The 23,039-nt window shown below is 39.3% G+C and overlaps 2 protein-coding genes across 4 annotated transcripts in view; one reads left to right on the forward strand and one right to left on the reverse strand.

Annotated features, from left to right (window-relative positions):
- The window catches only part of cfap74 (cilia and flagella associated protein 74), a 43,722-nt gene extending 38,592 nt beyond the window's left edge, over positions 1 to 5,130 (reverse strand). For both annotated transcript variants that reach the window (XM_020612474.1, XM_020612473.1), the window contains exons 1-9: positions 5,015 to 5,130; positions 4,470 to 4,576; positions 4,248 to 4,329; positions 3,766 to 3,912; positions 2,896 to 2,994; positions 2,685 to 2,789; positions 1,962 to 2,135; positions 1,565 to 1,675; positions 267 to 369 (exon numbers count right to left, since the gene is read on the reverse strand). In XM_020612474.1, coding sequence (XP_020468130.1) covers positions 267 to 369; positions 1,565 to 1,675; positions 1,962 to 2,135; positions 2,685 to 2,789; positions 2,896 to 2,994; positions 3,766 to 3,912; positions 4,248 to 4,329; positions 4,470 to 4,563 — 915 coding nt within the window. In that variant the 5' untranslated portion in view covers positions 4,564 to 4,576; positions 5,015 to 5,130. The remainder of the gene's footprint in view (positions 1 to 266; positions 370 to 1,564; positions 1,676 to 1,961; positions 2,136 to 2,684; positions 2,790 to 2,895; positions 2,995 to 3,765; positions 3,913 to 4,247; positions 4,330 to 4,469; positions 4,577 to 5,014) is intronic.
- Positions 5,131 to 6,592: 1,462 nt separating this feature from the next.
- Positions 6,593 to 23,039, forward strand: gabrd (gamma-aminobutyric acid type A receptor subunit delta). Of its 2 annotated transcripts, none has more exons than XM_020612476.1 (9): positions 6,593 to 7,058; positions 15,535 to 15,650; positions 16,905 to 16,972; positions 17,960 to 18,180; positions 19,083 to 19,165; positions 19,392 to 19,529; positions 20,006 to 20,158; positions 21,381 to 21,592; positions 22,014 to 23,039. In XM_020612476.1, the coding sequence occupies exons 1-9, from the start codon at positions 6,991 to 6,993 to the stop codon at positions 22,335 to 22,337; spliced, it is 1,383 nt and encodes a 460-aa protein (XP_020468132.1). In that variant the 5' UTR covers positions 6,593 to 6,990; the 3' UTR covers positions 22,338 to 23,039. The 2 variants fall into 2 exon arrangements, with proteins under 2 accessions (XP_020468132.1, XP_020468131.1); XM_020612475.1 differs by having other exon boundaries at positions 6,595 to 7,058; positions 20,003 to 20,158.

The raw sequence follows: 23,039 nt of genomic DNA on the forward strand, positions 1-23,039 counted from the left end.
AAGAGTGTGTTACGGTTTGCAAGACATGGTTTACATCAGTAAAGGCTTGCTGTCTATAGCAAACTCAAATGTCTGTTTTTTTTTTAAGTCAAAGTAGCTCTAACCCATCCTACAGTGTGAATGTTGGAATGATGTATTCAATATAGAGTAGACAAGAGCATGTTATTAGTTACATAATACATAAAACTATAGCTTGTATATTTCTTAATTACTAAAACAACAACCATCATGCTATAGTATCATTAGGGGGAGGTGCTGTTACTTACTTGTGCAGCTGCTATGTTAGATTTTAGTGACCTGACAGCCTGTATCCTCTTTTCCAGTAACTCCCTGTCCTGCTGTTCCTTCTCAGCCTGTTGCTGATGTATCCTGAATGGAACAAGGACAGTCACAGAGCATGTCAATGCTCAAATACAGTACAAAACAGAAAACTAATCTTCTAATACTACTTGGAACTGAAACCTCAGCAGCTTAGGTTAATTATCCTAACTCAAAGAAATGCTTTATTCTCAATAGAGCTGTCACATGGTGTTTACACTCACTGGCCACTTTATTAGGTACACCTGTACAATTGTATGCACCTCAGTGCAACACTTCCACCTTAATATTTGTGTTTTTGAAGCTCAAAATGTTTCAGTTTTTAGTGAAATTGTCACAAATGTATAAATTTAATTATATGGAGGTCATGGTTAAAGGTGGTGTTGTACTACATTACATTCAGAGAGGTCTGTTTATATTTTGGTCCTGCCCAGCTGCATACATGAGAGAGTCAAAATATTAGGAACACCTCTGGAATTAATCAGACAGTGGAAAACAGAAGAGTATACTGTAACACAAAAAAGAATGAAATCCTCAACCCTGGCAGTTATATATAAAATGTCTTCTCTTTCAATGAAAGGCTGCTACAGTATGTCATCCTGTGATTGGCTGATAGTTCTGGCTGTTACTATATGATGACTTCTTTCACATCTTGGAGCACAAATTAATGTTAATCATAGTGCCCTTTTATATAAATAGAAATAATTATATTTTGCTTATTGGCAAGTGGTGGTGGTTAAAGGAGGATAATCCACTCGAAGCAGTGGTTACCATGTAAACTACAGCATATCTGCTTTGGAAACAGACAACAGAGTTAGCAGGGGAAAATTCATTGTTGGTGTTGGTATTTTAAAGGATTTTTGACCATTTAAAAATATATATAATATTGCCATCCTTATTCTTCAAGGTTTTGAGTTGGACCCCTTGTTACTACAGCATATTGGATTACGTAAACCTTTACTACTTATACTTACACAAAAACAAAATCTTCATTTAATGTACAATGTACAGTATGTATGCTTTTTCTATAATTACTGATTTTTGGGAAACATCATGACTTCTTTTACTGCCCAGATCTGAATTTGAGCTCTTTCAAGTGTTGTGTCTGTCCTGCTTATAATACATTTTGCCAATATACAGTGCAGTATGTGTGAGAAAGATTCATTGCATTTTCTAGTGGATCCTCTGAAGTTTTCATCTTCTTGTTCTTCTCTGAGCCCTGTTTATTGGCTTAAAGGCAAATTACCTTTTAATGCTCTGTTTCAAGTACTTGACAGCTATCTTGCGGTTCACGCGGCTCTCTTCAATTTTCTTCTGATATTCACTCTCCTCTGTCTTCATCATGGCTGCCTGTTTACTATAACAGCATAATCACAGACAATTACACACATATTATTCTTTACAAAGCAGGTTCAAATAATGTGCCAGAATCCCCATACAACCTATGCACACTTATGAGGCTTCTCATAAAAAGAATCAATAAGAAATGTCACAAAATATTTTCAGAATTTCAAATGATATGTTATATATTGTACTGACTTGTTTATGTAGATTTATGGACTTGGATCAATTCTCAATGTTATATGCACAAAAGAGCAGTGTTACTTGTCACACAGTTGGAAAAAAATGGTAATATTCCCTACTCTCTGAGATGCTCCTTCTTGAGCTGCAGGTTCAGGTTGGCTTTCCTCTGCTGTTGCAGCCTTGCTGCTGCCTTCTGAGCTTTAAGGGCCTGGAAGACCTGCTCCTCCTCCTGCACCTCCTGCCGGAGTGAGGAGACCCTGCCAATCTCCACCTCCACCTCACTCAGCTCCAGTCTGAAGCACCAAGACAAAGAATAAGATGGATACAGACAGAAAAAGAAGCTAAAGATGCCGACTGATGGTGTATACTGTATTATGTAATTGTACAGTTCCTTGGCAGAGGTAAGAAGCTGGAACAATATAAGGTTCTGAAGAGCAATAACTATTAAATTTTTGCTGTACATAACAATCAGACTGGCTAAGTATTTCTTTAACTACCTAAAACCAACATTAAGTTGGAAAAAAGAAACAGCAGACAACTCGTCACTGAAGAAGAGTAGCAAACAAAAACAGATTTGAAAAGTTTGCAGGCCATTCGCAAAAACTCAACAAGTCCAAACAAGGTATACTGCTGAATGCCATCACACAGCTTTGTGGCAAAAACTGTTTAGTTTTTTTGTCAGACAACTCTGTGTTTTTTTTAATTCCTGAGTGTTCTGTGTTTGCTGCGTGACTGTGTCAATGCAGCGGTCCCATTGAAGTAAATGAGAGGGCTGCATTTTTCACACAGTACTAATGCCCGTCAGAAGACCTTACTGTCAAAACATCTTCCTCTTGACTCACTCATGTTGCTTCAGCTCAGTGTTGATCAGACCTTCCAGCTCCTCTTCACTGTGCAGCTTTTGACACAGATGCTTATGCTGGGCTCGTAAACGAATTATTGCCACACTACAAAATAAGATAAACAAAAAGTGAAAAACACAGGGGTAAAATGAACATCTCACATATGAATATGAAGCACAAAGCAGTCACTGAAGGTTAATTTTGAACTCGCCTGTTGTCTTCTGCTTTCTGTTGCTCTATCTCTTTCTCTAAGTTATCCCTCTGCTCCACCAAACTTTCAATATTCTGATGACAGAGTTTCAGTGCTTCTCTGAAAAAACAAAACACAAGACAAATGGAATTGACATAGAGAAACACCCTACATCAAAGTCAATCACTGTTAATGTCCAGTGTGTTCAGAGCATCAAGCTAATGGATTTCCTTCAAGCTACCCCAACAAGAGAAAGGTAATTCTGTCAATTAATAAGACAATGTAATGTAGATAATAAAAACCTGAGAACGGACACACACATACCTCAACAGCTTGGAATAGCTCAGTGTTCTTTTTGCAGTCTATGAATGTGCAACACAACAATCTCTGACTTGGGGGGAAAGACTGTCATAAAAATAAAATCATGTTACACCGTACAGTAAAAGCTAGGGACCGGTGAAAGGCCAGGTGTGCTTAGGTTCCATTAAACTCGTGTTTGATAAGAGTGCAGAACAGCTCCACAGTGACCTCTGATGTTTTGTGCCATAAAGAAAATGATAGCCATTTTTGCCGTGACTGCATCACAGTTCATCGGGTGCTTAATGGCTCAAAGTACAGACAAATAAAAAGAGGGAAGAAAACTAGGTAGAGAGAGCATTATGGGAATGCTCTTCTAACCAAATCAGGAGGGAGAGAAGGCTCCTCATCTTTAAAGGTCTCCTGATCTGAGAGAACCTTATGGGAATGTTCTCTCCTCAACTGTAATCATTTCCTGCATCAATTGGAACAGAAATGGCTGGCCCTGTGTGACAAGGGCAAGAGGGGAAAGACCTGGGAATGTGGCATAACAGCTACTGTGACCTAGATGCCTGTCGATTGTCAGGTGCAAACCTGGCTTTCAGCACATCAAGAGCCTTCTGTTGGTAAAAGCAGTCCAGCTGGTCAAGGCTTCGTCTTAGCTTGAACATCCGTGCTGTCTCGGCATAACTCCTCTTCTTACCATTATCGGTCACAACTGCAAGGTCACCATCATTGTCTCTTGGGATAGATGCACAATGACATTTATGAAAGGTTGCGCGATTAATGCAAAATCTGACTGTGTATTTTGTACATGCATAAAATCACACTCTTACTATGACTGGAGGTCTTTACTGAGATTTGACAACATATAAAACAGAATTATCAATTTCTGAAGGTTTAAAACTGAGCTTTATCATTTTCTATGTAAATATGATAACAAAATGATCATGCATTACAGTGACTTGGCATTCTATCGAAGATACTGAGATTACAGGATATAGGGATTAACACATAAACATGTATATATTGTTGTCTAAGAGAGATATAATTCACATAAAGGAAAAAATACACACTGATACAGTTCTTCTAACCACTCCAAATCAGGAGGGAGAGCAGACTCCTCATCTTTATAGGTCTCCTGGTCTGAACCTTCATCTGAAATACAGTATATATCTACAGTAAGGATAATCCAGTCTGTGTCTCATTAATAGCAAATTGAGGAGAAGAAGGCATGTGTTGACATCTGGCCTCAGCTATGTTTTGAAATCAAAGCAGCAATAAAAGCTGTCACTCACTTTCAATGTCCTCATCAGTGTTGAGATGGACATCCAGCAATCCACACCTGTTTGACGCCACACCAGCTGGACTCTCTCTGTTCTCCTCATCCATATTCCCCTTAATTCTGAATAACACAGGCACATATTATCCGACAAACAGCAATGGGCTGAAAGTTACAAATTACTGGGCAGTGTAACGTGACGTTGCTAACTGAATCATTCAGAAACAGTAACGTTAGCATATCACATCAAAACATTTTACTTTTCATTTTAAATATGTTTCCTGATAAATTCAAGTTATATGTAATCCGATTTGAACAGTGATTCGTGGTGAATTGCAGAAAATGTTAAGTATTATTTTTTTTACTTTCTGCGTCGTGTGACATTTCCAGGAAGTCAGATATTTATTACAGCCAGATTTCTGAATGGAACTTGGCGTGTCGTTTTCACGATATGAACTAGCCAAGCTCGTAAAGTTAAAGTGAGTCAGCTAGCTAATACACGATTAGAATTTAGTCTGTATCACACTTTAAATTAAAAACTTAATTTAACAAAGTCATTACCTCTCTTTATATCCTTTCCTTGGCAAGCTATCTTCTGAAATTACTTTTTCCTACAGTAGACTAAAAGCTAATCCGCCATGTTTGTTAATATTTCCAAGGAGACGGGACGCAAGGGGCGTGGCCTTGAGCCCCTGGCGACTAGCTAAACATCCCACTGAAACTAGATGGGGTGGTTCATCCATATAATTTTATTCACCATTACTGGTTCTTTCCACTGATATTAGGCAACCCCACACAGCAGAAAATATCTCAGCTGGTCCAGAAAGACTGAAAACCCTGTGTGTTATGCGGTTTCCCTTGTCAAGCACACTAGATTGCACAGTGTCTGTGTAGATTCTCAGTCATCTCAGTCATCTGGGTCATAGTAAGCTGAAAAAAAAACTTAGAAAAAAATAGATTGCACAGTCCTATCTCATTTTAACTGGGAAAAGATGTGAATTTAGTTTGATCAGTAGTGCACTTGGGTTTTTTACTGGAAAAATTCAGTTACATTTCACATATTTCTTTAGTTCAATTCATCATAATCTTGAAGAGGCAGGCTATTCAAAAGAATACTGAGAAGTGTTTGTTCTACTATATTAAAATGTAATACAGGACAGTTTCACATCAACATGGGAGACTAACATAGTTGAATTGTGTGTGTGCGTGTGTGATATGTATGTAGGACAGCAGGCAGGTTTTGTTGGACAGATAAAGGCAGAGCAAAAAACCTGCAATGGAAACAAAACCACCCAGCTGACATACATGTAAAGAACAGACCAAGTGGAGGAAACCAGGCTGAGACTGAAGACAGAGACTACATTAGGAAGAAATGAACAAACAGATTCAGAAACTGCTTGTGTTTGAGAGACACAGATAATATAATTCCATGCAGTGTAATGCACAGTGCACTGTAGCCTGGTATCTTCATATCAAAAGAGCTTGCAGTGCATATCCAGGTGGAATGTCTGCTGGGAGGGAGAGACACTGACTTCAGGCCTGTCTCCACTCCTCAGGGTGAAGCAGCAGAAATCAGGGCAGGTGCACTGCTGAACTACTCTCCCCATGCTTATGCATAAGCACACAATACAGGTTATGTTTAATGAAAATTGCTACAAAATGGAACATACATTTCTTGCTGTAACTTAAGCCTTATATTATATTTGTTTGATCAGACTGAATGGAGATTAAGTGCTTACTAAGATACCCACATAATACCTCTAAAATATAACAAACTTTTAGAACGTTCACATAATTATGTGTAAGAGAGTGAGATGTGTTTATATCTATAGCTGACTGTGTAGTTTTGTTTTGCCTTCATATCTATATATCAATATCAATTATTTCAATAACTTTTGGCAGAGATAGAATTTTTTAAATATATTGCCCCATTCTAAAGATAGGGGCTTTTGTGATTTTCGTTATTTTCTGTCACCTGGACTTTTGACCCTTTTTTCAGCCACAGTCTCATCACTTCTATGGAGGGTCCCCACTAATGTCTGTACCAAGTATGCTGATGATCCATCCAGTCGTTTGTCCGTAATCCTGCTAACCAACACAGCAGCCACATTGTATCTGACGCTCAAAGGCCAAGCACCAAAGGAATGACAGATTAGTGACTCTCTCTCTCTCTCTCTCACTCTTCCTCTCTCTCTCCAGCTTCATCCCCTTCCCTCTACTCTGTTGCTGGAGAACAACCTGCGGCGTTGCATCGGCTGGGTGTTGCTGTCGCATCGGGAGTTTTTGTCATTTTTTTCTTAAATTTTCCTCAGGTGCGCTCTCCTCTTGCGCGCTCCTGGTCGCGGAGGAACCGGGGATCTGATCATGGGGCCATCATCACTATCACCTTCAGCAGTACCAACACTACACTTTACTGTCTTGTCCGCAGCGCCGGATCACGAGGAGAGCGCACTAAAATAAAACTCTGCGGCTTTCTCGTCGATTTTCATTCCGGAAACTGTTCTTTAAAAAATACTCTTTATCGCAAAGCTTGTGGAATGGAGACCCCAACTTTCTTGCTGTCGAGCCTCGCTCTGCTCTTTGTCGGAGGGGATATTTTCACCAGGTGAGATGAACCCTGCTTTTTACTGGATTAGACTTTTTTTAAGTACTGGAAATTAAGATTGCATCATGAGAAACACATTATTTATAAGATAATATCTGTATCCCTCTATGAGCTGTTAACTGAGTAACACTCTATCCAACTATACAGTCATAATAAGGCAATCAGCAACCACTATCACGCCAGATCAACTAGCCTACACTTTGGAAAAATAGCCATGAAATGATGTTATTTCCACTCAGCCATCGTCAGTCAGCTTTATTTATCCTTGCCTCCCACGACTTTACCTTGATATTAATATTAAAGTAGCTGACAGTGCGCCAAAAGCTCGGGAATTGAATTTACTCAACATTCTTATATAAAATAATTCTCCACATTCAACAACCCGAAGTCTGCTTTCTGCTCCGCTGCTTTCCCCCCGGACATGGACTTACGACACTATTTGCAGAATGCATATGCATAAAAGGGGTGGATTTTTTGTGTCTCTTTACCTGGAGAGGCATGCAAGGTGGGGTGGGAGTGCGTTTTTGTGTGAGATAATGTCACCCACATCCAGGCCTGTTTGATAGGGGTCAAATATCACATGGTTCTACATGAAGCACATGGAAGTAGAGTCTGTGTGTCTAAAGGACCTTGATTTAAAGGGAACTGCTGTTCTATTTTCAAAGCAAAAATGTAGATATCTAGTTTGGGGATCTTAAGAAAAGAGCTTGTTTAGCATGATTTATGAAAATTAGTCTTTAAAGTGAAAAATTAACTGATCATATGCAGTAGAATTCATTAACCCAGACTGTGTGAACACAACAATCCTCTTGAGCTTAGAAAAAAAAACAATCCCAGTGCCATTTAAAGGGATTTTACATAGTTGCCACGTTGAAATCCAGCCATGGTCTCTGACTGTTAGCATTTTCTGGATTATAAATAATCTTATGCAGGACTCTTGAATACAAAGCAATGCTTTTAAACCAGGTGTGTCTAAATCAGATGGGGACTTCTTGTTAAACTTCCTGTTTTCATTAGAGGCTGACACTACATTCATCTGTGTGTAGTTGAAAAACCCTTGTGGTCTTGTCTCACAAGCAGCCAGTACTAACCAGCATCCACCACTGAGCTCTGGTTTCCCTGAAGCCCATATTCTAGCATGTGCCTCCACAGAGAAGGGCAAAGGGTGAAATTTGGTCAAATCGCTTCCATTGTCCCCCTTGGTTGTTCACCAGTAGAGGGAGTAATAGCTATTGTAATTGGATTTTCCTGCCTCCAGTCACTGCTGTTATGTTGTTCTCAGTACAGTGCAGAGTGCACGCTGTTTTTGCACCTCATTGTGTGTGTAACCCCCCCCACACACACACATACACACACACTGTACACATAACTGTTTTGCATGTGGTGACTGAAAGTTGCACACTGCTTCCTCAGAACTGTATTACATTGCTCCCTTTTTAGCTCCCCATTCATCCATTTCACAAAAGTTGCTTAGCTAAGTTGTGAGCCGCCTTTAGTGTGACATCACAGCTTTTCTTTCCAGATGAAGTGTCACTTAACCTTCACTTCACCAGCACAATCTGCATTTAATTGATGGTGTAATACCTACATCAGAGATAACAAGAAGCACTGGAAGCACATAAAATACTGGGGCTAGGGAGAACACAGCAACAGCATGAAATGTGAGAATATAAAACATACCAAAACACTGTGCCCAGACTGGGCTAGTTTTTACCCATGATGAAACCCTATACCCCCTGTATCCAAAGCCTGATACATGATGTGCAAAAGTGATTTCTATTTAATTTAAATATAGAAAGTTGTGATGCTGTAAATACTTATCACCATACCATTTGGTTATTAGTCTGAGGCTTGAAATGTACTCCTTTTCTGCTTGAAAATGTGTTGGATTTTCATCAGGCCTTGTACACTGTAGATCATGTTTTTGTAAAGAAACAGAGAAAGAAAACCAACTTTCATCTAACCAGTTAGTTTGTGGCTACATCTTCTTTTACCATTCATCTTTTGCAACATTTATAACTGATATGTTGAAAGCAAAACACTGAAAAATAGTCAAATTCATATAGACCAGTTGTTATCAAATGAGTGAACATTTGTTGGGGACTACATACACACTTTCTGCAGCTGCATGACAATAGAAGTCTGTTTTTGTGCAGCAGCTGCATAAAGTGTTGCGTCTGCAGTTTTAATATAATTACAGTTTATTCAGCTCTGATTGCAGCAGATTAGTCAACAGTGAGGCTGCTATCTGGTTGACAAAGGTAAGGACAGGGACATAGATAAAAGCGCAACCTCCAAGCAACCTAGACCTCCATTTACATAATGCAGATGCTGCCACAGAAAGGTGAATATAGTGAGATATTATATTTGTCTTGTTGCCTGTGTGACAAAGTAACACAGCCTGCACTCACACAGCTGATGATGACAGAATGGGACTGACAGAATCTGACCCTCTAAGCAGAGCTTATACTCTGGGTCAGTGTAGTTACCACCAACTGACAGGAAGTGGATGATATTATAATAGTTCGTGACAGTAGACAACAATAATATCTCAAGGTCTCAGGTCACGAGAGAAGGATGTGGAACATCTCTAAAGATAGGGGTGGAAATGTGAGACCAAAGACACATGGATTCAATTATATGTTTATTTTGTCAACATTATTTAACTATAGCTATCATGCTAATGCTTAGCCACCAGCCTCCTTACAAAAGCACATGGGACCAAGGCCAGATTATCAGCAGGGCAAAGCATGCCCTAAAGTGTGTTTGGGCTCCAAACCCTCAGGTCCAGGAGATCCAGAAGCAGTAGTTACAGTAGTTTGTTGTCATTTGATTGATTTTTTGTTTGTGAATATACAATAACAACACTTTCAAATTCCCAGTATCTTTTGCATTTCATACAGATGCTAAAGGATGTCCATATAAAACCCTCTGACACCTTGTGTCAATACACAATAAAGGCATGGTTATGTTTTGCACAAAAACTGCGTAGTTAGGTTTAGGAGGGTTAAAACCCGCACCGATTAAAAACACTTCATCACACACCGGGGGCAAACTCTGGTCTTTTGTGGGAAAGCTTGATGCTTTGCTTGACCCACCCTAGGTACTTGATATATTGCCAGTCTTTGACACCCTGGGAATGAGGATGGGCTGAGTAGAAACTGCTTTTATTATTTCAGGTGTTTACATGGTGTATAGCTCAAAAATAAATTTGTATTTCATTACTGTAAATGGCCATAAACAAGTTGACACAAAGGTGTTGTTAGACACATACTGTTGGTTTCCTGGGCTCTGTGGAAGATATAATAAAAGTCACATATAAAACATAAATATATCTTGTGTAGCCTTGGATACAGGAAGCATGCACAGGGCACAATCTGGCTCTGATAATTTCATCATATTTTACTGACCAGCCTTTTAGATCTTAATTTGACTCACACAGTGGAAAGACAAGCCACTGTGCTTCAGTTTTTCAGAAAGAGGAGTAGTCATTTTGTTTTAGTGTGGTTACATGGGAGATTATAACGTAGCAGGATGTTTTATTTCATGGTCTCTCTGGTTTGTCACACTTGTGTTTAAACCTGCACTCAGGTGGTGCTGACTAATCTGTGTGAGAGGCTGAGTCAGCAGACAAATCCCTCCGACTGTACAGAGAGGACATTTCCCAATAACACAGTGATCGGTACTTGGTCCTGTGGCGCTAAAGCCTGACTGCCCTGCTGCAGGGTGAGGCGATGCAGGGACAATTCAGTGCTTCCACTAAAAGCCTCCTGCTCAGTTTAAGGTGATGCACCCTGTATATAAACAGCTAGAGGAAACAATTTATTCTATATTGTTCGCAAACATTCACAATAGACAATTCATATTAATCGGTTTGATTAGGAATTGGGGTTTTTCTTTCTGTTAAAATCCTCTGTAAGCAAATCTGACAGCCATATTTGCAGATTAAGATCCAGGACACGGTATAGTGAAAATTATTGGCCATTCATTTTCATAATTTAATGTTTTGTTCATTTCACAACACAGAGAAACTATTAAAGACTTTGAGGTCATGTGTTTGAGAAGCTTTGAGAGTTTCTATTCCCATTTCAAACTTTTCACTTGCATGATGAATATGCCGATTCTAGCATTAAATGTATATATTAAAATTTGACTAATTGTACCTCAACAATACACAAATAGAAGATTTAGTACTTCCCTAACAGTATTTACAAAATCTATAAGGCTCTGATATTGCATTTAGAACCAACTATACGGAAATAAAATTTAAAGATAACATAATTGGCAGACATGGCAGCTGAAACAGTTAACTGAATCAGTGAAGAATTTTAAAAATACAAATTATTGAGACCATTTTAGGTTATGGAGTCATAAGAAATTAACTACCTTTCCAAGTGTCTATTATCTGGGTCATCAGGTGGTTGGTGGATGTTTGTTGTCACTTAATTGCTAGTAAATACAATCAAAATGTGCCCAGTGTCCACAGTAATGTCTTCAACTCACTTATTTTGTGTAAATACAGTAAAAAAAAAAGTGCTCAGTTGAAAATATGGAGTAAAGAAGAGAAGTATATTTTCACAAGCTGGCACAAACAACAGTTTGCACTTAAATTCATTGATTGTCAAAATCATAACTGATTATTCTTTGGACTAAGTCATTTTGCTGATACAACCAAAGTAGTTTTCACAATTAATAAAGAAAACTAAAATGACAGCTAAAAGAGTGTATATGTCCCCTGATACCAAATAAGAATAAAGTCATTCATTATAAACAGTTTATAAATTGCAGTGTTTCAAGTGCTGTGAACTCCAGTACATTTTCTGTGTGCTCTGCAGATATCTCTAATCACAATACAGAAAGTATCAAATTTACCTGCCTAGTCCAGTACATGCCGCTCATACCACTGACCAAGAAAATAAAGTTGCTTTATTCAAATTTGGTGAAGCTCGGTTTTCATCGGGTTCATTAAAATACAGAGGACATTCAGTGACCTTAACAGGAGCCCTGCAGCGCTCTCTACTCTGATCACCTGCTCTCCTCTAAAGCACCTCCAACTCTGGGCAGTGCGCTTAGGGAGAAGACATCATCACCGCATTTGTCAGGAGGAGGTAGAGGCCTTGTGTTTAGAGCCTTGTGTTTAGAGACACCATCTTGGAGGATCAGGGTTCAGACTTCCACACAGCTGCTGTTCTGTAGCTGACCTCTGACCTCTCTGCAAAGAATGTTCCTAAAACAACAGACAAATAAAAAAAAAAAAGATTACACGAGAAACAAGTAAACCACCATGACAGTTCACAGTGAGTGTAGATATAAGTTTGTTAGTTTACAAGAAACTTCACAGTGAGGTTACAGTAGCTTTTATCTTTGTACTCCCATCGTCCACCACAGTCACAGGAAGTAGGGACAAACAGGGCTGTTGTGCACACTCACCGAAGGCCTCAGCAGCCAATCCTAGTTCAACTGGGAGAAAATCAAATGATTGTTTTTCAATAAACTCAATAAAGTACATCAGGAGATACAAAAACCACTAATAAACATTTTTAACAACATTACTTTCCCCATATTTTCCTCTGCAGCATCTTCTGTTTTCTAACAATATTTAATATTAAATGTTTCTTACATGAAAAGGAATGTGGGTAAAATGGAAAGGGAAACATAAAGAGATAAATGATTATATGTGTGGTGGGACCAAGAAACAAAAGCCAGCAAAAGAGTAACAGTTAAACTCATTTTCATTTTACTAATAAGTGACTGGAATATTCACTTAAGTAATTATGTAAATCTTAATATATAAAGTATTAGTGCCATTTCTGGGATTCCATAGTTACACAGTAGCAACACAGTCAATGAAAGGACCCGAATGCCGGATGTGAAGCAGCTAGACCCAAAGTTAATGCAGTGCGAACACACACAATCATGGAGCAGCTGGTTTATCGATATGCACGACTTTTTTATGATGTTTATCCCTTTGCATTTGATGGTGCTACTGTATTGCAGCGCTGCTCATTTCAAACTGATACCAATAAAGCAAATTAAAACAGCGAGTGCTCTACTCATGTTTAGGTAACCAGCAGTTTTAGTATATAAAACCAATTGTGCTCGTTAGCGTGTACTACACATTACAATCACAAAAGGATGCCATAAATTTGAGCAAGGCTGCTTCTCTTTTCCGTTCCTTTCCTCTGTCTCCTCTTCCCATCTGTTTAATGTTAGCTCATAAACAGACGGGTGCAGATCTAGGCCTCGGGAGAGACATTTAATGAAAGTGAAATATAGAAGGCAGAAGAGAATCTAGGAATAGACACTCCACTGCCTGTCATGGATGGATGGGTATTTGTTTTTCCTCACAGAGCTGGATGTGAGCTGGCTATTTGTAGGTCTTTAAAAAAAAAAAAGCTCAGGTGAGGAAATCAAAAAATAAAAATGAATTTTCCTCAAACACCAACTTACAAAGTCAGAGAAATGTGTGTTTTAGAGAACAGCATTTAATTAAAGCAATAATCACGGTTCATTATTTATTTAGTTGCTAAAAGCCTTCACGTTGTCATTCTGTTTCTGTCTTTCTGTTTAAGAATCCTCTTGTGCACGAGGCATAACACACTGTGGATAAGTTTGGAAAGTTATAACAGAAAGGCTGTAGCCCCAAGCAGATGGTTACTTGTAAAAAAATTAAAATCCTTTAACAAGACATTCATGGAAAAGATGTTGTACTACTGCCCAGTAATATTAAGTGGGTACAAGTTAAATTTTGTAATTTGTAACTATAAATACAGCTCATACCAGACTAAATCCTGACAACTGTGGGAAACTGTATAGAATAAAAGCTTTCCAAAGGCAAAGTCAAACTGGAAAGGTCATGAACTGTAGTGACTGAAGTGTGAAATGACACTAAGCCCATTAATCTGATCACCACAGAACCAGAACACTGCAAGATGCTGTAGAATACAGTATATCTTAAATGATAGTAAATAGGTAAATACATTAGGATTTGTCCCCAGCAGATACACAATTCCACACACTGCCTGTTTGACCTTGTGCATTAACGTAGACGCTATTTCCAAATTTAGAAACTACCAGTTAGTGAAGAAATCCAGGAGTCACATAGTGATTAATTAATTCACCCAGTGCTCCCACTTATTTCAGACTTGATGGTGATTGCCAGACTAAAAATACTTCTGCTACTACAAAATGGACCCACTCAGGAAATGTTAATGATAAGGCAGGAATCATTTTACTATTCACCTAAAAATACCTGATATTTTCTGTGACACGGCTTGTTGTGGCGATCAGTTTTCTACGTATGTATAGGTGTTTTGCTTTATGAGTATTCGACTTTCCTGAAATGCCATCCTTATTTCAAAGGTGACTGAATGGCTTTTCACTGCTGGTCAATAGCGCCTTCGATCAAGCCTTCATGTGGCCTGTTTCTCTGTCAGTGACACCACCAGCAGCTATGATTTTGAATGTCAGTGAAACCTTCAGTTTTATTCACTTTATTTGCTGCATACCAGAAGACAGTATTGCCTCTAAAATGTGATTCTGTACCACACTCTATATCAGAAAATAAGTGTTAATAAAGCTCTGCCTGTACTGAATGAAATAGTGTTACTGAAATGACAGGAGGTAGCTGAATTGACCTTAAAACAGATATATAAAGGTCCACAGTATGCTGTGTGTCTGCATGTAACTGTGTCTGTGAACACGTTCACTGTTTTGCCTTTGTGTATGAAAATGTGTTATATAAATAAACTTACCTTGCTTTGTCTAGAATGCAACACTGCCACCTGGTGGTCTCCTAGAGGTGCTGTTCTTGTTAAATCCTACACCAATGCTCTGGCTGACAGTGTGGGCTGTAGGCCCAGCAGTTCCTCTAAGCTCTAGGGGCCTTTATACCAGATAACAGTTTTAATTTCACTAATATTCCCCTCCTGAAAGGTTAGTGAAGTGGAAAATGTACAAGGTTTGAATCTAGGTGTCACCCTCCCAGACTGGAGAAGGCAATGTAAAATGCTGGTAACTTCAGAACAGAAGCTATTAAATGGAGCTCTGTGCTTTTATGAGAACCTATTTTAATTTGGTTGAAAAGCTTTAGAGGATCATGGACCGACGCACAGTGTGATGTCTCGTCTGAGCTGTGTGAAATCTGAGGCTACATTGGTGGATATGGAGGTGCTGTCAGCCTCCTTGTGGAGACATGACTAAATAAAAACACGTCAACCCGGCTTTAATGGATTTCTGTATGCTAATGTGAGCACAGATTTTTGAAAGGATACAGCTGGAATTTTGTGCTGATGTGCAATGGTCTTAGAATTTGAGCATTTTCTAAAATGATCATTTTCATGCAGAAATCTCCAACAAATAACATGTTTACCTTATATACATACCTTTATATGTTCCTGACTGTTTCTCAGGCTCTGACAAGTTTTACGGTGGACATATGGTGAAGGCTGTTGTGTTTGATATTTGTCTCCTTTAGGGCCATGCTGAGTGACATTGGGGACTATGTAGGCACAGACATTAAAATATCCTGGTTACCTAATCTGGATGATTTAATGAAGGGCTATGCCAGAAATTTTCGCCCTGGAATAGGAGGTGAGTATGAGAGTGTACTGCTTGTGGCGCTGGGTTGCATTTCACAGCCTCACATTTACAGCCATCCTTAGCATAACTTAACCCAAGATGCAGCGACAGTCCACCATCCTGACAGGTGTCTTGAGTTTTGTTTTTTCTAGTACAGCATTGGGAAAAAGCTATGTTGACTATATGTAAATACTTTCTTCATGTCTTCATTAGGTACACTGCTTATTAGGAACACACACACGCACGTACAAAAGAAAAATCTTTTAGACAAAGAGAAGTTTTGCTGAAGGGATTGTCGAGGACGATGCCCTTCAAGGACAGGAGGGAGACGGGTGGTGCAAACAATGTGCACTGCTCTGTTGTTATGACCATTGGGGAGTCATGTCTGTTACTTGGAGTATTTGCCCTTCATTCAACTGAGACCTCATAGCTTTTTATATGGATTAATATTGGTGTCATAAAATATCAAATGAATGCATAAATTAAATATATTTATATGTTTTCCAACAGAAATAATATTCACAAAAATGAGCTTTGCAATTGCTGATCATTTTGGAACAATATAATGCTTTTCAAAATGGAGATCATGCATATTGCAAATGCCAAACATTATTAGAAAACCCATTATTTTGTTTTGGAATATACAAATTTGAGACATATCCATAATATATCATATTTGTGTGGCATCAGGTGAATGATGAGGCTCAGCTAAACCTGCTCCCTGCCCTCTAAATTTGCCATTAGAACTCACCTCAAACTATACATCCAGTGGTCAATAAACTATAATTTGCCACAAATGGTAATGGGAAGCTGATGAATGCAGGGGAATATATGATTCCTTAATGTTCAGGATAAACAGCCCTTCAGTTCTGCATCAGCAAGCTCCCCTGGAGTTTCTGCACTCTATCATTCGATCACAGAGGCACACTCCATGCTAATTATATGACAAACTGCTGAGTGAAGATGCTACAGTGTGTGTCTGTGTGTGTTGGCAGGAGCTCACTCTGTGAAAGCCCAGTGCTGCTGATATATGCCCACAGTGTGGTGTGCCACTTAGTATGGTTAAACTGGATAATGCTTAATCTCTATGCACTGTAGGAGTGTTTGGGACGTGGGAGGACAGTGGTGGAAGGGAAACAGATGGGTGATTGGGTGTGGAAGGGAGGGGTTAATGGATTCTGAATGAACAGAGAAGGTGCATTTGTGGGTCTGTTTGAAATGGGGAGGGGGCGGGATCGCCTTCTTTTCTAATTTCTCCTCCTGCAGGTCCACCAGTCAATGTGGCTATGGCTATTGAAGTGAACAGCATTGACCACATCTCTGAAGCCAACATGGTAAAGCCACTTTTTCCTTCTTTCTCCAGTGAAGTGCTTTATCATCCCCCAACTTCACTACTGCAGCAAAGATGAAAGATCCACTATTTGCATAATCCTGATTTGTCCCACTTGAGGGTTTGAAATTACTCAGTGTGAACATGTGTGACATACTGGCTGAGTCGTTAGATAATTTGACACTTGGATTTAGTGCAGTAAAAATCAACTCTAGTTGGACAGTTCATGTTATGTACGTGGCTCTGATTTTATTCTAAACTGTTTTTTTTTCTTGCATTAATATTCGATGTAAAATTTCAAACCCCAAAGTTGTTTAACAAACAGAACAATAAGTTTGATACAAATGTACAGTTCAAATGGCACCAGATTCAGCTTTTTATTCATAATGTAGTATAACAATTAGTTGTAATAAAAGAAATACTGTACATAGTTATATTTTAAAAATTGCCTTTGAATGTCACCCGATTGCAGTCAATAAAGGGGTACACCAACATTTTCGTTTTGCACTCCCATTAAGTTGCTGGACTAATGACAGATTGTTTGAAACAGTATTCGTGGCACAATAAACCGACTCAGCAGAAATGGAGATATTCTAACTGAATCCTACACTTCCAAATCCAACAGTTTTTGACTGACAAAACCTCTCTAGACCGACAAAAGACATTATTCAAATGTTTGCACAGACTTAGTATTTCTCATGAGTAATAAACTCATGTTATTATGTGTAAAACTTGTGGAGCTTCCCTTTAGGCCACATATTGATTTGGTTAGACTTCAGTCTATATGATAATTAACCACACATATTTGCATGGCCTTTGTTTTTATCATTATTAATTGCTTCTGATACAGTGGGTTCTAGAAAAAAAAAGCACAGTAATCTTTTTTCTTAATATTGTGCACGTTTTAAATTAAATCTGTTTCTGAAGCCCATGACTCAGCCTTTATGTTTGTAACTGTGTGTGTGTGTGTGTATGTGTTGCTGCTTGGCAGGAATACACCATGACTGTGTTCCTGCGGCAGAGCTGGCATGATGACCGCCTGTCCTACAATCACACCAACAAGACGCTAGGGTTGGACAGTCGCTTTGTGGACAAGCTGTGGGTTCCCGACACCTTCATTGTAAATGCCAAATACGCTTGGTTCCATGATGTGACTGTGGAAAACAAGCTGATCCGCCTGCAGCCCAACGGAGTCATTCTATACAGCAGCCGGTATGAGTACACAGATGAGCTACTAGTTGCAGCCAGTGAGACTCTTCCTCTGCAGTACTGGTGCTATGATGTTGGGCTTTGCTTGATAGTTTCACAGCTCCTGTTTTTATGAAAGCACAGAAGTCTCTTATTTGCTCTCTCTGGGCAGAAAAATCCCTACCATGATCTGAAAATAAATTGTTTTCTCTTTGCTAACTTCTTATTAAGCTTTAAAAAAAATCTATGATGTGGTCTGATCTGTGTGTACATAGCTGGTGGAAAGAGATAGGGGAGATGAAAGGTGAAGGTAAAGAGGGTTACTGAGTAGGTTGGAATAAACCATAAAATATAAACAAAAACCAAAACCAACAGCTAGCATGATTAAAAAATTTTCTCCAACATAAATGACAAACTGCCCATATGCTGTTGTTTTTTTCAAATCCACAGAGAATTATCATTGGATTCTGTACAACTTTTAACAGCAGAGAAAGTCAATAACCTCTTTTACACAGAGATTTCACCATATTGGTGGCAAGCTGGCACATCTTTATTGCGACTTTGCTTATTTGTAAATCAGAAATAACAAGCTTAGCCTAAGGGATGAACGTTACGGCCTTCAAATCAAAAAAGGAATGTGCTTTTGCTCGACCTGCACATTTACAACATGATTTGGACTCAAAGTGGATGTGTACAACATGTTACTGATAACGGTCACGGTCTCTGTTTCTTGCGAGCAACATTATAATTTAAATCCCATAGTGGCGAGTTGGTGAAACAACACTTCAAACCTTCACACACCTCTGTCCACAACCCCCAAGCCTGTGCATGTTGCTCAGTTTCCATAAAGAGAATAGAGAATAATGACTAAGGATAAATATTCTAGTGTAAATCAAGTTTTGATGACTGAGATGTTTTGTTCCCAGAATCACATCAACAGTGGCATGTGACATGGACCTCACCAAGTATCCCATGGATGAACAGGAGTGTATGCTGGACCTAGAAAGTTGTAAGTTGCAATTAAATATTCCTCCAAACATCCTTTAAGAAGTGTTTTTTCACAATTTACTGCCGAAATGTGCTGATGTCTAAGTACAGGTTTAAAAGGTTACGTTGATACAAGCTCCTTCAGTTATTTGGTGCCAGGATAAAATGCTACATGCTCAGCAACCTCCACATTACATATCTCTGTTGGTTGGATTGAAAAAATGTCTGTCACTGTTATTTCACATCAGATGGTTACTCTTCAGAAGACATTGTGTATCATTGGTCAGAAAGTCAGAAACACATTCATGGCCTAGACAAACTGGAGCTCTCCCAGTTCACCATCACAGACTATCGGTTTGTCACCGAGATGATGAACTTCAAATCTGGTGAGCATCTGTTTTGTTTTTCCTCTGTTTTCCTTCACTTGTCACAGCCAGGTTGAAAGTACCTTGCATGTTTTTTAAGTGTTTAATGCGTTAGACACTGCTTTGAGTTTTTGGACTTGGCTTACATCTTGTGTTGGAAATCTCTGCAAATTCCTTTTGAAATGAGAGGATTTTTTAAAACCTGAGGCACTGTTGTGGTCATATTCTATGTATAAAAGTTATTGATAAAGTCAGCCTTGATGCTGAGCCAGGCAGGAGGCCTAGGAAAAGATAAGAGTTACTGCTGGGAAGATGCACACTGTAATAGTGTTACTACATCTTGCATCTTTAAGCTTTGCCACTAGGGATACAAGCGAGCAGAGGCTTAGTGTAGTATCAGAATATGTGAAGAACACCTGGATGTTTTCATAATGGATAACAATTAGCTTTGTAAGTCAAGCAATTAAGCATGGTGTCTGTTTTCTGCTTCCCAGCAGGACGATTTCCAAGGCTGAGCCTTCGCTTCCAGTTGAGACGCAATCGAGGCGTCTACATCATCCAGTCATACATGCCTTCAATATTACTAGTTGCCATGTCCTGGGTGTCCTTTTGGATCAGTCAGTCAGCAGTCCCTGCTCGTGTAACCCTAGGTTGGTATTAGTTTGATGAGGACGTTTCTGAAATTTGAAAGAGGGGGACTAGAATAAAAATAGCTGTTCATTCATCTATAGTAAGCAAACCATGCAAGTATTGTATTATGTCTTAATTTGGTTAGATAGTGCAGCCTGCTGTGCAGATATTGAGCTCTCAGTAACAGGACTACAAGTTTAAAATCTTGGATCAATGGAATAAAAACCATACTGACAATTTTGCTATTGATACAGCCATGTTTAGAAGTGGAAATTTGAGCTTGAATGATGGGCTGACTGAATGACTAAGGCCATTACCTGCAAAAACCATTAGCCAGACAGTGCCGTAAATGTAATGCAGTTTACTTCTGTGAAGATAATGATGATGGTAATTATCACTGAGATCAGTTAGTGGTATCAGACTTTACTATTCTATACTATCCAGTAAAAATACAAGTTCAGATATCAAGCTAAAGATATTTACATAGCAAAATATCAACAAGCAAAGGCAGCCAAGGTGCTCCTGCCTCTTTGCAATTATTTGTCTTGTTGGCTGATTACAATATATTGGTTATTTGTATTATGTGGCTCTGTGAGATTGTACTAAGGCACATTAGGATTTTGTCACTGTCAGCATGCTAATATGCTGATGCTAAGTGTTTACGATGTTCAGAATCTTAGTTTAGCATTTTAGCATCTGTTATGTAGCAGTAAACACAAAGCACAAATGAGGGCCTTGACCTGAGGCTGATGGGAATGGCATTAGTTATGTCAGCATATAGTCATAAACCAAAGTATTAAATAAATTTTGACCTGATGATTGCATGGGAGAAAAAAATGTAAGGAATTGCCAAAATGATTGCAGCTCACTCTGAGGAGGACATACATCTGTACCAAATGTCATGGCAATTTATTCAAGAGATGGTCAGACATTTCCCTAAAAAACACAAATGTGAATCAGATTTGTTAGGATTCTTTCTTTGGGAGCCATGAATGTCTGAGCAAAATTTCATGGCAATCCATTCAGTAGATGCTAAAATATTTCACAGGATAAGTGACAACCCTGACCTGCTGGTGCTACTAATCCTGACATGCTATCCAATAGTTGTTGAGATATTTCAATGTGGAGCAAAGTGGAAGACTGAGCAAATGACAAATTGACCTTGACATCCATAGAGCGATGCTGCTGGCTAAAATCTTACAGTAGCATAATCTGTACTTTGTGGCTTTGTCTTTTCTACAGGGATCACAACTGTTCTCACCATGACCACACTGATGGTGAGCGCCCGCTCCTCCCTGCCACGAGCATCAGCCATCAAGGCACTAGACGTGTACTTCTGGATCTGTTATGTGTTTGTGTTTGCAGCGCTCATTGAGTACGCCTTCGCCCACTACAACGCTGACTACCGACTCAAAGAGAAGGCCAAGATGAAGGCCAACAAGCTCACCTCAGAGGTGAAATCATCCTCATCATGTACTCCCATCAGCAGATAACAATGCTTGGCTGCATGGCGGTGTTGTGAGTAATGAGCATGCCTCAAGCCCTGGTACTAACAAGAGTCCATCCTTCTGACCTTCAGCAAGACACTGAATCTCTATAAAGCAAAAACAGAAGATACTGATAGTGATAGGGAGTAAATATTGAAGAGATGCATTAACAAAAAGTGGTGTTTTTAATGAAAAAATAGTAGAAAGTGGGATTCAAATGTTATGTGATGTGATTGTTACTGTATATGTGTGTGTTTGTGAATTGTTGTGACTAGAACGTTAGTAGCCGTCACATTTGCCTGATATTTTGTCAGATTTCTGAAAACTGCATTCTATAAGGTAAAGCCTCAGATAACACTTATGTTCCCATCTCTCTATCCCCCTACAGTCCATTGTAAAGAACGGCAAACAGGCTATGGTTCTGTTTTCACTGTCGGTTACCGGCATGAACCAGGGCGTGATGATTTCCAGCCGCCAAGGCCGGACTCAATGCTCTAGCAGCGAGATCCCTGGAGGAGGGGGCACCAAGGAGGCCAAGCCGAGGAGGAGAAGGTCCAGGCAGGCGGAGGAAACCAAGGACGAGACGAAGTGTTGTTCCAAGTGCGTCTGCAAGCCCATCGATGCCGACACCATCGATATCTATGCCAGGGCTGTGTTCCCTTTCAGTTTTGCTGTGGTGAATGTGATCTACTGGGTGGCGTACACCATGTGAGGAGTAGGCAGAAGGTCTGTGCGAATGGCTGCCATCCAGTGCTGCATATAAGAACCTGCTGGAGCTGTGCCCTTTCAGTGCTGGCAAACTGGTGCAGCTGAAATATACTGTAAGCCTCAGTGAAAAAGCTTGAGAAGAAATGAAGCACTGATGACTGCAGAATATGCAAATATGGTAATTCATGAAGTAGTTATGAGTTTAAGTGTTAATAGGAATTCACATCTTTCAACACAAATACAGAAATGTGTTACATAAATGCAAAGGACTGTGTTGCCTGTGGAAGAGTCACATACTCAGTGAATGCAGTTTCACCAACATTCCAGATTTCCACATCATGCTACAAACTAACTCAACACAGGGCAGTACAAGAAATCATCTTAGTTGATCACCTGCAGCACTGACCATAAGCTCACTTACTTCAAATATGTAAATTAAGCATAGTTATCTCAACTAACTCAAAGCCACAATCTCCAGTGAACCGCCTGTAATCTTGAAAGGCAATGTGCTGCCCAAACAAGAAAAACAGGAGGTGTACTACTATTCTGCATGACTGATAACTCACCCCCCCCTCTGTCTTTTTCTTCTTTGGTCCTCCACCCATTTTTTTTTTTTCAATTCATTTTTGTTTAGGGCACCGTCTGGAGTGTCTTATCTCCTTCTGCCAGTTCTGTCTGTTTCCTCACCATTAAAAGATTTCCTCTA

Source organism: Monopterus albus, unplaced genomic scaffold (assembly GCF_001952655.1).
Source record: "Monopterus albus unplaced genomic scaffold, M_albus_1.0 scaffold126.1, whole genome shotgun sequence".
In the NCBI taxonomy this organism is placed as follows: domain Eukaryota; kingdom Metazoa; phylum Chordata; class Actinopteri; order Synbranchiformes; family Synbranchidae; genus Monopterus; species Monopterus albus.

What these genes read in the sequence shown, in the direction of transcription:
- gabrd (XM_020612475.1), top strand. Translation starts at nt 6,991, where the DNA reads ATGGAGACCCCAACTTTCTTGCTGTCGAGCCTCGCTCTGCTCTTTGTC. An exon ending in GGAGGGGATATTTTCACCAG is followed by an intron (nt 7,059 to 15,534) that starts GTGAGATGAACC and finishes TGTCTCCTTTAG; the next exon opens with GGCCATGCTGAGTGACATTG. An exon ending in ACATCTCTGAAGCCAACATG is followed by an intron (nt 16,973 to 17,959) that starts GTAAAGCCACTT and finishes GCTGCTTGGCAG; the next exon opens with GAATACACCATGACTGTGTT.